The sequence below is a fragment of the Panthera leo genome, chromosome F3 (assembly GCF_018350215.1).
Source record: "Panthera leo isolate Ple1 chromosome F3, P.leo_Ple1_pat1.1, whole genome shotgun sequence".
Lineage (NCBI taxonomy): Eukaryota > Metazoa > Chordata > Mammalia > Carnivora > Felidae > Panthera > Panthera leo.
The window spans coordinates 66,812,955-66,831,550 of NC_056696.1; the positions used below are offsets into that span (position 1 = coordinate 66,812,955).

The 18,596-nt window shown below is 56.4% G+C and overlaps 1 protein-coding gene across 10 annotated transcripts in view; it reads left to right on the forward strand.

The window, feature by feature from the left end:
- The first annotated feature begins 4,078 nt into the window (after window positions 1-4,078).
- The window catches only part of ARHGEF11 (Rho guanine nucleotide exchange factor 11), an 87,303-nt gene continuing 72,785 nt past the window's right edge, over window positions 4,079-18,596 (forward strand). For all 10 annotated transcript variants that reach the window (XM_042926419.1, XM_042926428.1, XM_042926420.1 and 7 more), the window contains exon 1: window positions 4,079-4,530. In XM_042926419.1, coding sequence (XP_042782353.1) covers window positions 4,499-4,530 — 32 coding nt within the window. In that variant the 5' untranslated portion in view covers window positions 4,079-4,498. The remainder of the gene's footprint in view (window positions 4,531-18,596) is intronic.

The window sequence follows — 18,596 nt, forward strand, 5'->3', positions numbered from 1 at the left end:
CCTCTGCTTCTCACGCCTAAAGATGAGGAAGTATGAATTCTAGCTTCAATTTATCAAATTAATGAAACTTCTTGCTAACCACCTACAACCTGTCTGTGCCCTTCCTAGTTTCCTTAAGTATAAATGAACGAAAGCAGCATAAGAACGAATGCCCTCCCCACCCCACAGGATGTTGGACAGAGGAAAGGATTCATTTATTAATAGAGTTCGGGGGGGGGGGGGAGTTAAAAGGACTACGTCAACTCAAGACATCACTTCTTAATGTCTATTTTGATTTTTCTGTCCAGCACGCTACAGTTTACAGAGCCCATGCTTGAACTTATTCTAACCTTACGACCTGCAAACAGCGGTCCCAGAGCTGAAAAGGGACACAGTCCCCAAAAAAACTCAGTTCTTTGGACTCCTAGTCTAGTGCTCTTTCCATTAACCAGCCGCTGCTTCCAGATCCCCTACAACGCAGTCTGTCTTGGGTCTAATCCGGGTCTTGTTTCTAAACCAAGAGTTGCAATTCACTTGAGTGGCCAGCTAACTTGAAAGAACTCTCTTCTGCTGAAGCACCCCCCCCACCCCCCGCCGCAACCCTCTTCCCCATAGACTTCAAAATGGAGTGTACCAAGAGATGCTCGGGTGTGCAAGAGGAAAACGTCTAAGAGTGCGTGCACAGTAGTATTTAACTGTAGCAAACACAATTGTCTACGCTTTACTAAAACCTGTCTTTAACACGGGGATCGACCTAGAGCTCTCTCTGGGCAGCGTGTCAGATGTTCCCAGGAACGGACAGTAATGCCACCCACAGCTGAGACCTCCGTTTTCTCCATCGTGTAACGCCATCCGCCAGACAAAAACAGGCCTGTTAATTGCTACAAACTTGACAATTCTTAGGAAAGACACGGAGAATGACCATGAAAATCCTTGTTCTGCGGAGATTCACTGGTTATCTCCAGAGAAAGGCCCCACAAGAGATACTGAACACAGAAGAGATACCCGTTTTTATGTGACAGCGTCCTATGCTGAGGACTGGCCGGCAAGAGTGTACTAACACTTATGTTCCAAACCAAACAACGACAACAAAAAATCCACTTAATCTGTTCCTTCAAAGTGAACGGGGCAGTCTATTAATGAGTGAGAAAGGTATTGCTTTTCTAAAGAAAGTCATGCATATGGGGAAAGCATTTTGAAAATGCACGACTACATATGGGTCCAATATTGTGATTTTTAAAATTTACTTATCGGGGAGCTTGAGTGGCACAGTCAGTCAAGTGTCTGACTCTTTATTTGGGCTCAGGTCATGATCTCAGAGTCCTGCGAAAGAGGCCGCGTCAGGCTCTATGCTGAGCGCAGAACCTGCTTGGGATTGTCTCTCTCCCTCTCTCTGCCCCTCCCCCACGAACATGCACTCACATTCTCTCTCTCTCTGTCTCTCAAAATAAGTAAACATAAAACAATAAAATTTATTTATCAAAAACAATGTGTTACCTGTAAAACATATATATATATACACACATATATATGCATACATATATATATATATTTTTTTTAATCAAGTAAACCCTATGCCCAATGTGGGGCTCAAACTCATGACCCCAATGTCAAGAGCTGCATGGTCTACCTAGTGAGCCAGCCAGGCACCCCGTCACCTGTAAAACTTTTGTCTGCACGCTTGAAAAACTAAGAAACAGAATTTTAAAATCCGTTTTAAAAACCTAACTGAACTTTCTTAGTAGGTTTGGACCCGTTTGTTAAAAATACAAAACGCAGTACCTTTCAATCAAATACCAAACAACGAATTGACTTAAAATGTAAATTTGCTGACTGGATTTCAATGGAAACCTTTGTATCGTGGTGAACGGACTGGAAAATGAGTCATAATTTAAAAAATGCAACCAAGGATCCTCTTCCCCCATTTTAATCTACCTCTTTGACAAGCATCTCTTCCAGTTATGACAGCCAATACCTTTCACTAAAAAAGTATGATTTTAAAAATGTACTTGATCTTTATTTCGATCTTCGCGTATTCCTACGCTAGGGCATGTTTTATAGGGTATGTAATAAAACTGCATGTACACAATTGTTTTTAAAACATTGCATGTATTCAGAAAGCACGATGGGACGTGTCTGGCGACCACTGGTTGGTCTATCAGCACAGAGGAAGTGTCCACATTCGGGAGCATCATCCTCGCAGGTAGAATGGGAAAGGAATAAACAACAGGACGGCAGCAATTTGGACCGTGGCGCTTCAGATGCCGGCAGACCACCCGTCTTGGGGAGTTCTGACCTGGGAGGCGGTGAAGACGGTGAAGGCAGCAGGTCTTTCTTTTAATTGTCAACCTGCGCTTGGTATCATCTAGGGGAAGCTCCTGGGTTATTCTAATCGTCGGCCAATGCTTACTCGTCTTTCCTCGTGCTAACTGGTAACGCTGCTGGGGTCAGTCCACACGGCTCCGTCCACACTGCTCACGGATGTGTGGGTAAGCACACGTGCACCGTGCATGTATTCCCCGCCCCCCAACGATCAAGGTGGTGTGGGAGGGAGGGAACACACTGCCCGCGGGGTGTTCTACAGTAGCACTTACCTAGGCCGGAAGACAGAGAGCATTCCCCAGTCCCGATGGAAAAGTTTCCTTTTTATCTTATTTTTAACTGTAATGCCGGGGACCCTCTGACCAATGTCATGTTACTTGGAAAGATTGAGGAACCGTGATTCTGCGACAGGGGTTGTAAAGATAGAATTGTCCTGGAAAGGCTCTTCCACCGAGTTCAAAAACGCTCCAGGGCTGGCACCAAGGTGCCCAAACGCAGGGGAGGGGGAAGAGCGAAAGGTCTCTGCCTCCCAGGGTGGGGGGGGGGGGGGAGTGGGGGGGCGTCGGGGGTAGGGAGGTCACGGACACCGGGAACAGGCTAAAGAGCTCCCGGCACCCAGGAAGAAGGGCCGCACAGATTTTTGGAAAATAAGATGAGGTCAGAGGTGGAGAGAGGGTGAGCGGCGGCGGTGGGAGCGCCCCGGGCGGGAGAAGGGGGAGGGGGCGGCGCGCGCCCCGACTCGGCGAGCCAGGGCCGGGGCCGGGCGGCCGGCGGGCCGGGCCGGGAAAAGCCGGGGATCCCGACGCGCCCGAGGCCGGCTAGGCCGCGAGGAGAGAGGGCGGCGCGCGAGGGGCGGCGGGGCGCGGGGGGAGGGGGAGGGGCCGGAGAGGGGGTGGAGCGCGGGGAGGGCCGGGAGGAGGGGAGCGGGGAGGACGGCCCGGAGTGGGGGGTGGACGCGCCAGGGTGGGGGAGGGCCCGGAGGAGGGGAGAGCGGAGAGCGGGGGAGGGGAGCGGAGAGGCGGACCCGGAGGAGGGAGGGGGAGGGGCTGGGGGAGGGCCCGGAGGAGGGGAGGGAGGACGGGCGTGGGGGGGTGCGGGGGGCGGGGAAGGCCCAGAGGGGGGAGGGGAGCGGGGAGGAGAACCCGGAGCGGGGAGGGGCCGGGGGAGGGGCCTGCGGGCCGCGCCGCCGGAGCGGGGCCGAAGGGGGCGGCGCGGGCACGGACGGGCGGCCGGCCGGGCCTGCGCCCGAGGAGCGGCGCGCCGAGGGGGAAGGGCCCGGAAGGAGCCGCCGAGCCGCCTTCCGCGCGCGCCGGGCCGGGAGGCGAGGCCGCGGCGGGCGAGCGGGCGAGCGGGCGGGCGGGCGGGCGGCGCAGGGGCCGAGACGAGCCGGGGCCGGGCGGCCGCGGGCCGGCGCGGAGGAGGCCGCAGGCGGGCGGCCGCGGTTGATGGCGGCCGGCGGCTGGCGGCGGGCGCGGGCCGGCGGCGCGGAGAGGCCGGGGGTCCGGCGGGCGTGAGGCGGGGGCGCCGCGCTGCCGGGGAGGCGCTCGCTCGCGCGCTCGCCGTGCGCCAGCGGCCCATTGAGGAATTTCCAGACCTTTCACGGAAAGGCTGCTTTTTTCCCCTTTTTCCAAGGACGTTGGTAAGCGCGGTCCCGGCGGCGGGCCGGACCTGAGCGGCCGCCGCGGCGCGCACGCCGCTGCACGGTGGCGGCGGCGGCGGCGGCGGGGCCCGGCCCGGCTGGGGTCCCTGTGGCCGCGGCCCGCGGCGCTGGCCGGCGGGGGGCCCGGGGGGCCCGCGCCCGCTCTCCGCGGTGAGCGCCGACATGCCGGGGGCGCGTTCTTCCTGCGGTCCGCGCCGGAGCCCGCAGCGCCAGCCGTGAAGAGATTTGCGGTCGGGTGTTTGTTTTCTGAGAAGGTCACAGTTTTTGCTCTTTTTCTTTCGGTTTTTTCCTTCTTCTTTTTCTTTTCCCTGCGGCGGGGGAGGGGACCGGGGGCCAAGAAAGGACAGCATGCTGGCCGGTGCGAGTAGAGTGGAGCCTCAGTTCCCGGGGTCCTGAGAGCCCAGCGCACGGCACCCGACCGTCCGGCCGCGAGCGGGGAGGCCCTCCTCCCGCCTCTCTTAACCATCGCAGCCGATTCGGCCCCGATCCCGACGTCCACACTGCAGGACCCTGGCGGCGCGGACGCGCTGAGGAACCATGAGTGTAAGGTTGCCCCAGAGCATAGACAGGTAGGTTTACGGATGATGTGCTTTTCAACACTTTCTTAAGGAAAGGCTGGGAGGGTGGGTGTTGCATTTGGATAAAAGGTTGCAAAGCCCCGGTCGGGGTGGGAGCGACCGTCTCTGGGGACCTTCCGGACCTGTCTGTGTGTTTATGTTCTCTGTGTGTGTGTGTGTGTGTCCGCGTCCTGATTCCGTGTTTTTTTAATCTACCAGCAATAGACAGCAGAGCTGGGAGAGCAGAAAGAGGGGCCGTGCTCCCATCAGCCTTTGACTTTTGCCTTGCTACAGGCTGATTTTGAGCCCCTAACACGCCAGTTTAGGGGGCGGGAGGCGACACGAGCCCGGTCACGTGAGTCCCCAGGGTGGATTGGGACTGGCTTTAGGTGTTGAGCTGCTGGGGGAAGGGCCCTGCAGGGGCGTGGGCCTCCGCCTGCTGGTTGCTACGGAATGGTGGGGCTTGGTGATGGGGTGGATTCCATTTCTAGAACGAGGAGGATGTTGCAGGCCTGACTGATGGGACAGAAACACCCTTTGCACCCATACAGGTCTGGATTTTTGCCAGTGGCTGAGAATGGCCCGGCAAACGCACAGGGCACATTAGAATCTCTTGCTCTGCAGGCTTAGGGTTTAATTGGAGTCCTGCTTACGGGCGCACGTTCTAGGCTTGATCTTCTAAGCCGTTTTTAAAAAGCCTGGTTCTGCAGGATGGGCCTTTCCTCTGCCTAGGAGTTGTGGGCTCTCAGGCCTAACCTGCAGAGGCGCTGGGCCTTGGAGTCTGAGCCCGGGACCCACCCCCCACCAGCCTCTGCTTCACTGGTTACCACCGCAGTTTACAACTTTGTGAGGCGTTTGCCCGCCGCCCCCCCCCCCCACCCCCAACGCTTTCTCCTTAAGAATCTTGACAGAGGGCTGCATTGTGGGTGCTGCACACATCCTAACTGGATGGAGATGGGTGGTTGCAGGACTGAGCACTGGCCTGGAGGCCGTGTGAGCGGAGCGGCAGGGAAGGGCAGGGAGTGGTGGTGTTTTTGGGCCAGTTAACCTTTGATTATCCATGCTAATAGTAATTTCTTTTTGGCTGTGGAAGGCGGCCTGAGTATAATCTGTTCCTCCCAGATACTCCTCTGTGTGTCGTCCCCGAGTCCTGTTTAGATCAGTTCAGCATCAGATCAGCTCAGCAGTCCCCCAGCCCGGGACCTGACTTGGCAGCGGTGGGGGGAGAAGGCGGCCAGCCGCAAAGGACATAAGGCGTGTGCCCCTTCCCCTTGTTGCTGGCCTCTTGTAAAGGGAGGCCCGAGGTGCGTCGGGGCAGGGAGGTGACATGGTTGCCGCCTTCTCTGTTCCTCCTGCTGGAGTTTGGAAATTCGTGCACCTGCCTTTTGTGAGATTTGAATGGTGAGTGATTTCTTAGAAGTCGGGGATGTGAGCAGGTGGCAACCCAGGCTTAGGGGGGCAAAGAAGGGGGCCATGACGGTTCCCGGGCTAACGCGAGATGCCCCTCTGGGAGCCTGTGTATCCTTGTAGTCTTGTCGGGATTCATACAGCGCAGGACATCTTCCTAAGAGCTTTCGTAGGACATATCTCATCTGGGCCCACAGCGTTTCTGAGGGGCAGACAAGTTGGATGTGATTCCGTTTTACAGAGGGGGTCGCTGAGGCTCGGGAAGGATACGTGGCTTGCCCAGTGCCATCTTGCTGGACCAGTGGCAGAGTCTGAGCTCCGATGCAGGTTGTCAGGCCCAGGCTCTTCTGCTTGCCACGCGCTAACAGGGTTTATGACTTGGTCCTGTGGAATGTGGGGTTAGTCTCTCCTTTTGACAGTAGGTGAAGATGCCTTTCAGTGTTCCCTTTGCACTTTTTTTTAAGGGTCATTTATTTGTTTTTAATTTATTTTTGAGAGTGGGGGACGGGCAGACAGTCGAGAGCGAGAGAGAGAGAAAGAATCCCAAGCAGAGCCCAACATGGGGCTCGATCCCACGAACTGTGAGATCAGGACCTGAGCCGAAATTAAGAGTCGGATGCTTAACCGACTGAGCCACCCAGGCGCCCCTCCCTTTGCACTTTTTAACAGTCTTGGGGCCAACACTAGCTTCTGTAGTAAAGCACCGTTTTCTCCTGGGGGATAATGTACCTTTGCAGGCTGAGAGCATTCCTCGCCTCTGCCCCCACCTCAGCTCTCTTCCCCATTAGGTATCTCCCGTCGTATCCGATCTCACCCCCGAGGCTGCGGGCTCATTCTGCTGGGCCTTTGACATCTCAGGTTCAAGACTCTGGATTTTAAATAATTCATGATTTTACTCCGCACTGGAGAGATTGAGCAGAAGGAATGCTCCAGATTGTGGCGTCAGGGTTTCTCTTATAGTTTGTCCACGTGCCGTGTAGGGTCTAGCATGAGACGCCAGACGAGTGTTTCAGAAAATTGAAGGACGCGGCTCCTGCCCACAAAGAGTGTGCAGTCTATTTGGGGAGCGAGGGAAGGGTCCCGAAGACCAGGGAATGGGAACGGCAACACTAGGCTGTAAGCCGCGCACAGGCAAGGACTGTGTCTGCTTTGCTCAGCGGTAAGCTGTGCGCACTGAGCCTTCGATAACTGTGTGACAGGTGACTGTGGGAAGGAGTGAGCGTGGCAGCAAGCAGAAAGTCTTCCATTTCAGATTGTCTCAGCGCTCCGGTGTTGATTTCCCAGGTAGTCAAAGCGGGGTCAGAGAAGGCCTCCTAGGTGGCGTGTATTTCCCAGGGGATAAACCACGTGACACAGGACCACGTTTGTGGAAAAGAACCCCCTCTAGGGGACTGACACCCACGTCCGCTGGAACGAGGGGTATTTGTGACTGATCTTTGTCTCTCCGTATTAATCGGTTGTGACTGACATGGGCCCCAGCGGCTGCTCGAGCCCCTGTCGGTTTTGCCCGTCGACCCCTCGTCTTCTCCAGAGATCCTGAAGGTGTGTTTGGTGCTGCAGGCCGAGGTGAGGACGCTGAATTCGTCTTATGGGAACGGTAATGAATTCTGCTGAACGATCTAGATCCTTCTGCCTCGTCTCCAGTGACACACGTTTCCACGCCGGCCGGGTGGGTTAGGCGGCTGCGTCCGCACGGCAGCTTTCCTCCGTGCAGAGGAAGATAGCCCCTGTGAGGCCAGGACAGACGGCGAAGTAGGAGAGTTAAGCCAAGAGGCCCTGGTTTGAGCCCTGGCATGCCCCTTAACTCCGTGACCTTGGGCAGGTCACAGACCTTCTCTGATTTCCTCGTAGGCGAAACGAGCGTTCGCTTATGTGCAAGGCCTTCTGGTTCACAAACATTTTCACGCTGTGTGTCATTTGAGGATTATAACATTTATTGCGTCTGTCTCGTGGGGCTGTTGAGAGGAGCAAATAAGATAATATATTTCAGATTGCTTTCTAAGCTGTAAAACTGTAAATTCTAGGCGGTGAGCTCCTGAGTTTGATTTAGCGTCACGCAGTACTTTCTGAACTAGCCCAAAACAGATTTTGAGGGACTGAAGGATCCTTGCGTCGTTTCGAAGCATTTGACCAGAGTGAACAGGCTTTTTGTGCAGAAGTACGTGGTCGGGAGGGAGAAATACTTCTCCTGTGGTCTGTGCTGGGTGATAGACCTGAAGAATATGAGAAGAGGAAGCTTCTCAGGAGTTTTGATGAGTGGGAGGGACCGTAGCTACCTTGGCTCCCTTAGATTTGGGGTGGAAAGAATTTGTTTCGCGATCTCCGGCCATTCCCAATTCAGAGTAAATCCAGACCCAGCAACCGCCCTTATCAGAGATCTGAGGCTGAATGTAACCTTTCCCTGTCGGTAGCCTTTTTTCTAGAAGAGACTCAATCTTGGGGGTGGGGGGGGGGGGCACAGGAAGGAAGGACGGTAGAGAGCCTTGCGCTTTGGGGAAGGTCTGCAGAGAAGAGACGCTGGGTGCCCAGACAGGGCTTATGTGGAAAGGAAGGGGGTGGTTCTGGGAACTCTTCCCACCTTGGCTGCAGGTTCTTACCGAGCCCCAGGTCCTAGAAATCCCCATTCAGCTGAGTTTAGATGGTTGGCCTCCCTCCCATTCAGAGCTGCAAGTAATAAGCCCCCTGAAATGCTGAGTCTCCTCGAGGACATACCCTTGCCCCGTCTGGGGTGAGATGAGAGGTAGCAGCGGATTTGGAGATGAAACGTTTGGTGGTTAATCACCACTATGGCCGGAGCACGCTGAGCTCAACTCCAGATTCATTCACTTCAAAAGCATTTTTGAAAGAGCGCCTTTTTTTTTTTTTTTTTAATTTTTTTTAATCTTTATTTATTTTTGAGACAGAGACAGAGCATGAACGGGGGAGGGGCAGAGAGAGAGGGGGACACAGAATCCGAAACAGGCCCCAGGCTCCGAGCTGTCAGCACAGAGCCCGACGTGGGGCTCGAACTCACGGACCGTGAGATCGTGACCTGAGCCGAAGTCGGATGCTTAACCGACTGAGCCACCCAGGCGCCCCGAGAGAGCGCCTTTTGATTAACAAATTTATTTAGGGTTTTGTTTTGTTTTGTTTTGTTTGTTGTTGTTGTTGTTTTTGGTCGGGCTACTGTCAGAGTCCTTGCCACCCATTTAAGAGAATAAATAAAAAATATGAAAAGTTAAGTGACGGTATGATTTCATCAAAAATAAAAAGATCTTATGAAGGGTAATGGCTCATTCCCGAATTAGTATAGAGACAGAGTCCTGGAAACTCATAACCCTCACGGAGTGGAGTTTGGGAGCCCGGGCCAGCACCCCGCACCGCCGCTCTGAAGGTCTGGGTGGGATCCCATGGGAGGGAAGGGCTTCCGTGCGTGTGTCGTCCCGGGAAACGCCACAGGAGTTGTTTTAATCTATGTTGACGGAGTCCGCTTCGTGTCTTCATAGTGGCACTTACCGCCTTTCGGTCTCCACTTTAGTGGCGTGTTAATCTTGGTTTATTTTATTTTATTTTATTTATTTAAAAAAACTGTTTTTGTTTTATTTTACATTTGGGAGAGACAGAGCGAGCAGGGGAGGGGCAGAGAGAGGGAGACAGAATCCGAAGCAGGCTCCAGACTCCGCGCTGTCAGCACAGAGCCCGATGCAGGGCTCGAACTCATGAACCGCGAGATCATGACCTGAGCCGAAGTCGGGCACTCAACTGACTGAGCCACCCAGGCGGCCCATTGGCATGTTATTTTAAAGCGGTTTATCGCGTGGCCTGAAGAGCCTCTTCGGGGACCCCCCCGGGGTCCGTGCATGCTTTCCCTTCTCAGCCCCTGAGTGGCCCATGGCAGGACCCGCACACAGCCCGGCTCTGGCCTCCAGGGTCACTCCTGCGCCCCGTGGGGGTCAGCAGCGCTCACGAAGCTACAGGTCCTGTCTCAGAAGAAAAAAGGAATCGTTCCTTCACTCAGTCACGCTGGGTCCCTCCCGAATGGATCTTTAGGGCTCTGAGTGACAGGGGAGCACATCAGCCCGCAGCCTCTTGGGCTCGGTCCCTCTGAGAACATCATGCGTGTGTCCTTTCCAGAACCAGGACTTTTCCCCCGGGGATCTTGGTCTGGCCTTCCGGGAAACGGTGAAAGTGAAAGTTTGCAAAGACCAGGGAGCAGAGCTGGTGCTGCAGGGATGGAGGAGAGGGGAAGTGCGCTGAGGGGCCCGGAGCAGGGGCTGCAAGGTGCTCTCACTCCTGGAAGGACACCCGGAGCTGTGGCAGGAACGTCACACGCGTCCTAAGGCTTAAGGGGTCACCTTGCCCTTTCCTGTTGGCTCCGGAATGGACGCCTCTGGGGCTAGTTTGCAGCAGGTGGAGTGTCTCTCCCATACCGGCTGGTCCCTCGAGGAAGGTGGCTCCACATGGCTAGCACACTTAGGGTCTCAGACTTGCCTCTGCTCCAGTTTAAGCCCATTTCATTGTCTTTTCATCCTGACTTCAGCGTAGGCCCTAAAATCACGAGTATTCTTTTATCTCTTTGTTTGACTCCAGGGTTTTCGTCCTCATTCTAAAGAACAGCAAACTAAGATATGAACGCACAAGGAAGGAGCTTTGAAAAGTCAGGGGAAGTGATTTCAGAGTCTTGATTTCCAGCACTTTCTCCGCCAGTATTTGAAGCCACCATAAGGTGGTCTGCCGGGGTCTGTCGTCACCGGTCGTGGCCTGGCCTCAGGTGCTAGGGGGGACCGGGTGACTCCAGCAGCCTCCCAGGTGATGCCTTGTGATCTGTAGTCCGCTTGCTGGACGGCAAATATCTATCAGACAGCCGCACACCTAGCTCAGTCCTTGGTGTCCTGGCAGGTAACGTCGGGAGGGAACGTTAGCGAAATAACAACGTAACCACGAAAGGATAGTAGTGATTGCTCGAGTCCGTGTGTGTCGAGAGGTGCGTTCTGAGGAGAGGAGAGAGCGGGTGCTGAGAAAGGCAGCCGGGAGAGGGCAGGGGGAAATTAGGGAGAGGGGAGGGGCCACGGCAGACACGCAAACAGCACCGCCAGAGGTTCTAGGTGGGACCAGCATGGGGCGCGTCGGGGTGGTAAGATGGTGTGTGTTTGCAGAGCAGGGAGAAAGTAGGTTGTCGAGGTGGGCAGGATGGGGGGATAAAGGCGTTCGGACTCGATGCGGGAGGGAGAAGGGAGCCAGTGAGGTTTGTGTGTTATGTGGCAGAGAGAACGCGGACTGCGGACGTCGACAGGCAGATCGGAAGAGAGCCTGGGGCCCGCAGGCCGGCAGGGAGGTTGTGCGGCCGTCTTGGCAAAAGATAACGTGGAACAGAGAAGAGAGGCAGGACCCGAATGACACCGTGGAGGGGAAATCTGCAGGGTCTGTTAGGGCTGAATCCCATTTGATTTCCAAGGTGTCGAGACAGGTTGGCTGCGAGGAGGGTCAGGCTGTCGCTGGAGAGAATGGGACCGTCCGTAAGTCTGTCCCCTATCGGCTCCCAGTAGTTCGCTGACTGTGGCCGCAGCCAGCGATCACTTCCCTTGCCGACACGGCCCTTGGGCTGGGCCTCCTGACCACATAGTTGTAGTTCTTCGTGGCAGCCTCTTGAAGGGAGCGGGAAGGGAGTCGGGTCTGGGAGATCCCTCGGGAAACTGGTCCTGGTCTGAGGAGGCGGGCACGTGTGTGACGGGGATGAACTCACACTGCGCCCCCACGCCGCAGACCGGGCCCCAGGGCCGGGGGGGGGGGGGTGGCATCTCTGCGGGAGAGGTGCTGGGACCAGAGTTACAGAGTCCAGGATTTGGGGCGAGAAGGTCTTTGTGGGAGCCCCCACTCAACCACCACCCGGCCGTGCGAATTCTGTGTCGTCAAGGTGGCTGGTGGGACCAGGACCAGACCGGCCTGGGCTCTACTCAGCTGTCACGGAACACCCGGGTCTGGGGGCTCCGGCCTGTGCTCGCCCTAAACTAGGGACTGGCAGACATTGCTCCGGGGACACCGAACAAACACGGGACGGTACTTAAGAACCCAGTGCGCAGGATCTCGTCCTAAAGGCATCCTTTGCCAGACACCCACAGTGCCGTTCCTTCCCTGCCCAGACCCCCCAGCTGGGGCTCCGTGGCTCCTTCCTTCAGCTCGGCCCACCTCTTCTTACTGTGCCCCCCACCCGCTTCCTGGGCCCACACGCCCCTCCGCACCTGTACTCGGGCCTGCTCTTCCCCCCACGACTTCAGGGAGGCCGTTTCTGGTGAATGCCACCGCGCTTGTACGTCTCTGTCATTCAGTGTCCCTTCTGTACACACGTACAGCAGTTGGACTCTCACCCTTTGTGTAAAATCATTCACGTAGGGGTCCTAGCAGAACGCCGCACCCCTGGCGCCCTGTGGTCAGCAGGTGTGCTTCTGTCCTTCCCATGCTCTGTGTCGGTGACAGCGTCTCTTCCTGTCTCTTCGTTCCTGTGGGTTGATGTCTCGTGCCCAGCTGGCTCTCTCCATACGGCATGCACACCTGCCTGCTGTTAACTGACTTCACCTGCAACTCCTCCTGGGCATTTCCCATCCCCACCGGGCGTGGCCACGGAGTTTTCGAGGAAGCAGCTCTCTACACAGTGCTGCCGGGAACGGAGACCAAGAATTCAGTGCTCGGTCTTGGGCACTTGGCGTTTCTTCTAGGGACAGAGCAGCCTTGTTGGGGCTGCTTCTCAGAGGCCGGGGGATTTCCCCACTGGCGGCCTGGCTTCCGGGCTGCCTCTCCCCGAGGGGGTCTGACGGCACCGGACCCACCCTGCTATTGTCCTGCCCGCCCCAGGCCCCAGGCCGGCCCCATTCAGTTCCCAGAGCAGACCCACGGAGAAAGGCCGCTGTTGTCTGGGGGACACTGGGGGAGACGGTGGAGAGAGTGCAGTCAGCAGCCCTGTCAATGGACCTTGTGTGGGGCCAGAGACGCACGCCCTTCCTGCTCAGGGCCCTGGGGACGGGGGCAGAAACCACCGCGTGCCAGTGTCTTCACAGGGACAGGGCTGAGGTTCGGGAGGGTCCGTGCTGGCACTCAGGTTAAGAGGTCTGGTCCACTTCTCGAACCTTCAGGGCTTCAGCGGGAGTGAGCTGCACACACCGCTCTCCGCTGGGCGGAGAGACAGAAGGTAGCGGGCAGTGTGTGATCCCACCGCGAGCTCTCTTAGGTGACACCGGCTGACGCACGCGGGAGGGACACCGAGGAAGGTTTCCTGGAGGGAGGGACCTTGAGGCCTAAAACAGAGCCAGGCTAGCGGGGGCAGGAAGGGCGAGGTGTGTGGGGGGGGGGAGGGGGGGTGGCCACGGGACAACGAATAGGTGAGCCTGGACGATGGCAAGGAGCCGGGGCCCGTGTCTGGGTTCAGGGGGTGACGTGAATGGGACGTGCCGTTAGGAAAACTGGGGTTCCTGTGGCGTCGGTGGAGCAGTGACAGAGCCGAGAGGCGATCAGGCAGGGAGCTGTCGCCGGGGGTGGAGAAGGACGGTGGGACACTGAGCAGCGGCTGCGTGGGGGAGGACGGTGCCCCATCCTCGGTGCGGGTGGGGGTCCCCCTCGAACGGGAGCGCCGGAGGGACAGCGTGCTGCAGGGAAGGAGGAGCAGGGCGCACCCCTCGCGGGCAGGGGCTGGGGCCCGGCGGGCCGCCCGCACCCAGGGGAAGCGAGAGCGGGTCCCACAGAAGAGGCTGGGAGGGAGCAGCGGAGAGGCAGCGGCGGAGTGTCGAATGCTCCCACAGGCTGAAGGCGGAAGGGATAGAGAAACGTCTGGACGTAGAGCATTTTCTTGGCTTCTGGGCCTGGAGGGCAGGCGGGAGCCAGTGTGCAGTGGCTTGAAGAGAGAAGAGAGGGTGAGGAGACGGTGACAGTCTGGTCCATTCTCGTACGAGGTCTGCTCAGGAGGAAGGGGAGGTCCTTGACGGACTTTGAGTTCAGTTTCTCAAGGCAGGACTAGGCTGCCTGCAGCGGAGGTTGCAGTTGTAGGCATCCGACAGAATCATCTAGAACCTCTAGAGATGTGTGTTGGCATACCCACGGCAGGGCCTCCCCCCTGGGAGTCACCTCCCCTCCCTCACCCAGGGAGGCGGTTTCTGACTCCCTGAGCTCGGATTGGGATCTGGTCTGAGCATTTGCATCTTCACCAACTTCCCGGGCGAGGCCCCTGCAGGTGACTCCTGTGCGGGTCGGGGCGGGTGGCCCACGCCTAGAGAACCACCGAGGACGCCTGCGGCCCTGCTTAGGTCTTCTGGTGCACGCACAACAGAGCTTTGTATGCGTGCTTCTCTCTGCTGGGAATTTTCTCAGTAGCTCGGGAACATCCGGGGGGCCAAGGGCTGGTCACTCTGTAACCTTGCTGCCTAACCTGGTGCCACTTAGATGCCCAACACGGGATTTCTGGGCCCTCGTCTGTGAAACCTCGTTTAGCCTTTTTCTGCCTACCTCTGGTGTAGGTGCCAGTAAACCCGGTCTACTAAAGATCTCCAGGGGTTTATATAATTTCATAGTGAACTAAAGCCAAAAAGAAGGTCAGAAAAGAATTGTATAGAAATTCAAGGTTTATAGTAAATGCCAAAATTGAATATCCATAATTTCAGCAATTCAGTTTTGTATTGAAAGAATACATTTTCTAACGTGGTTGACAGACTGATCCCCGGCTCTGAATTTTCCAGTGGGCAAGATCCTTGACGTGCCGTTGATTCCCCTTAGAATGTTGGCAGAGCTGTTAAAACGTGGGTCCTGCCCCCAGAGAGCTTCCGTCTCTGGAGCCCACTTCTGTGGAGAGGCGGTTCTGCCCTGTCAGCCCACACTGCCCTCCACTGGCGGTGTCTTTGCAGGGTGAGGGTACCGTGCTGTTCTGGGGCCCCTGTCGCTTCCCTTGAAATTGGGCTGAGGGACCGCACAGCTGGGGTTTCCAAGAGTCCCCTGACCCTTAGTCTCTCCTTGGTTTCATTTTCCTTTTTTCTCTCTGAATCAGTGGGTTGTTTCTTTCAACTTCTAGAAAACCCCCTAGGTTCTCCAGACCAGTGGCCACAGAAGTCTGAGGTGTAGGTATAGGTCGTGGACCATGATCAGTGCGGGCCAAAGCCAGGCAGCTTCTGCAGGATTCCTGACCCCACTACCGGCCCTGGGATCATCTGATTATGCAGCAGGATCCCAGAGGAAATCCGGGTTCTCCTAGCAGGGCCCGGCGTGGGCCTGACGGCTTTGCCGCTTTAGCGTTGGTCTTTCACTAGTTCTGAACTTGAGGCCTGACAGGTGGAGAAAGGACTGGGTGCAACATGGGGGCAGAGACCGCTCCCCTGTCCAGATCTTGCTGCACATTTGTTGGTCTGGGATGTGGGAATTTTGTATGGATTCAACACACGTATCAAATACATATTCAATGTTAGGCAGTGTTTTAGGCACAGGGGATACACTGGGGCTTAGATTGCACCGGGGAAAACAGACAAGTGAGTATATAACTTGCTTTCGTTGTTGTCTGTGATCCAAACATAAGTGAGTTTAGTAAAAGCTGGGTTCGTAACTGCCACGGGAGAGGCAGGACGGGGATGTGTCAGGGTGAAAAGAAAGATCCGAATCGAGAGGGCGGTCAGTGTTTGAAGCAGGGGAGGATGTGGTTGGTGGGGAGAGAAGGAGGGCAGGTATAGGAGCCGGGAGAGAGCACTGATGGCCTCCTTTGTACTTTGCAGTATAACGTATCGTTGGTGGAGCGGTTTTGTCTCTTGTCCTGTTGAGGTAGTTGGGCCAGTATTTGCGTTCACGTGTCGCAGACGTGGAAATGGGCCCAGAGAGGCTGTGGTGACTTACCTGGGTGTGGACACTGGTGAGTGACAGAGCCGGGACTAGAGCCTGGCATGGCACGGTTCCACTCTCCTTGGCCCGGCGGGGCCTGGTGGGCATGCGCGTCCTGGGAGGGAGCCAGGCCTCAGGCGTGCCCGGCAGGAAGAGATTGGGCACCAGGAATCAAGCCTCCTCCAGGAAGACCTCCTTGCCCCTGGCCCACTCGGGATCTGAGGGCTTGCATTCACTGGCTGGTTGATGACCCGGAGAGGGTGGCACTTGAGCAGGGGCTGGGTGGGTTGGGGGTGCCGGGAAGAACCAAGTGTCCCCAGCAGTCACTCCACCCTTCCACCACGCGGCGTGTGGCACCTTGGAGCTCCTCAGGGGCTCGTCTGTGTTCTCTGTGGTGGCCGGGACCGTGTCGCAGGTGGGTGCTCAGTGAAGTTTTACTAAAGGAATGGATACAATTTTTTGAAGATTTTAAGTTACCTCTACCCCTAACACGGGGCTCACACAACCCCAAGATCAAGACGCACGTGTTCTAGCAACTGAGTCGACTGGGGGCCCCTACCATTTTTTCATTGACGGCTTTATAGAGGGTAATTCACATACCTAAAATTCACCACTTTAGAGCATACAAGCCAGTGCGTACAAGTTAGTGTATTCAGGGTTGTGCAGCCATCCCTACTTGCTAATTTTGGGAAATTTTCATCACGCCAAAAAGAACCCTTGTGCCCATAGCGGCCGCTCCCCGTTGCCCCTCCCCCCAGGCCCAGGCAACCATTCATCTACTTTCTGTTTCTGTAGATTCGTTTATTCTGGACATTTCCTGTAAAGAGAATCCTACAATATGTGGCCTTTTATGCCCGGCTTCTTTCACTTAGCACGGTATTCTCAAGGCTCGTCCGTGTCGTGGCATGTCAGTGCCTCGTTCCTTTCTGTGGTCGAACGCCGTCCCTTCGCACGGGGAGACCACCAAGGTCATCCACTCCTCAGTGCGCGGGCACCGGTGTGTTTCCACTTCCCGCTAACTGGCCGCCGCGGACATTGACGCGTCGTGTCTGTGGGGGCGCGTGTTCTCGTTTGTCTCGGGCCCGTACCTGGCGGGGGACGTAGGGGGATTGCCAGATCATGTGGCAACTGTATGCTTAGCGTTTTTAAGGGACCGCCAAACCGTTTTCCAAAACGGCTGCACCACTTTACATTCCCGCCAGCAAACCGTGAGTCTGGTTTCTCTTCACCTTCACCGACACTTGCTACTGTCTGTCTTACAGCCATCCTCGTGGGTGGGAAGTGGTTTCTCGTGATTTTCGTTTGTTCCCTTAATGAAAACTCACGGTGACCATCTTTCACGTGCTTATTGGCCATTTACATTTCTTTAGAGAAACGTCCATTCAGATCCCTTGCCCATTATTTGTTTGGATTATTGTCTTTTTATTGTTGAGAAACGGATACAGTTTCAAACTAAATGACCTAACCTCGGGGGCCTTAGTTTCATCAGTGATCCAGTGGGAGAGTCTCATGTGGTGCCTGAGACCCAGGTCCCCACCTTCTCCGTAACAGTCACCTTGCCGGGCCGGGACTCTGAGCTCCGTTTTCCTCCTGCGGTCTCGCCTCTGTCGCTTTGGTTATTTACCCCAGAGACTGAGTTGCTTGGGAGCGCTGTGAGCCGAATTCCTTTGGAGAAGTGTGTGTGTGTGTGTGTGTGTGTGTGTGTGTGTGTGTGTGTGTGTGTGTGTTTTCTAGGACAACGGTTTGAGGAATGGTGCTGAACGGGTAGGGAGCACAGAGGAGCAGAGGGCAAGAAGACAGCTAGAGCAGGTAGGGAAAAGAATCTCCCAAAGTGGCAACTGTGACGTTCTCTTTCCTTGGACTGACAAGAGTGCTGGCAGGCGCACAGCTGACCTCTGTCTGCCAGGAGCCCACTGGCGGCCCGCGCTGCCCCCGTGTCATCAGGGCCGCTCGCCGAGAGTCTGCTTCGTGTCACTTCCTGTCTCAGTGAGCTGTGTGACGGTGCCGTTGCGAGCACCAGGATGCAAAGCGGACAGAGGCTGAGCGCCCACCTAATAACCAGCCCCACGGCCCCGAGTGTGCAGTGCCGTCCCCGTGCTCCTGCCGTGCACTTCAACCTCACCGTGGGCGTGTGAGGAGGGCCTGGGGCGGATGAGGGAGGGTGACCTGCTTTCCCTTCCCTCCTCTCCCTCCTTGGACCTGGCGGCCCTAGGACGCACTGTTGTGACAGCTTTTTCCCACGTTGGAGTCGTCCCCCTTCTGGTACAGCTCAGCTCCTCCATCTTCCCATGAATGGGGGACCTTCCGTCCCTGGTGCTATTTAACAGGGGCCCCGCTCGCTCATCCGTGTGGCTGCCCAGTCTGTCACCGTCATCGCGTGCAGAGCCTTTTATACGAAAGCTACAGGACCGGAGAAGGAATGGGCTCGGGCAAGAAGATGACCGGCTCATGGGCCCGGAATCCACGCTTCAGGAAGGCAAGCAGGAAAGGGGGTGAGGAGGGAAGGAGGAGGTGGCCACCGGCAGACTGAATTCGACTGGAATCCGGATTCTTTTCCCTCCGCCAGACTTACGCCGCATCTCGTTTTGGCCAGCATCCTCTCCGTCAGCTTCCACTCCTGGCTGTGCTGCGTGCTCGCGTCTCCGCCAGATGCCTTGAAGAAGCTCATGGGGACGGGTGGTCGCCGACCTCGCCTTTCCTTAACGGCTGATGATGTTGGGCATCTCCTCCTGCGCCTGGTGGTCGTTTGCATACCTTCTTTGGAGAAGTGTCTGCTGTTGAAGCAGCTTTGCCTTCCTCGGACAAATCCCGGTTGGTCGTGACGTATCCTCGTCTTCCCGTGTTGGTGG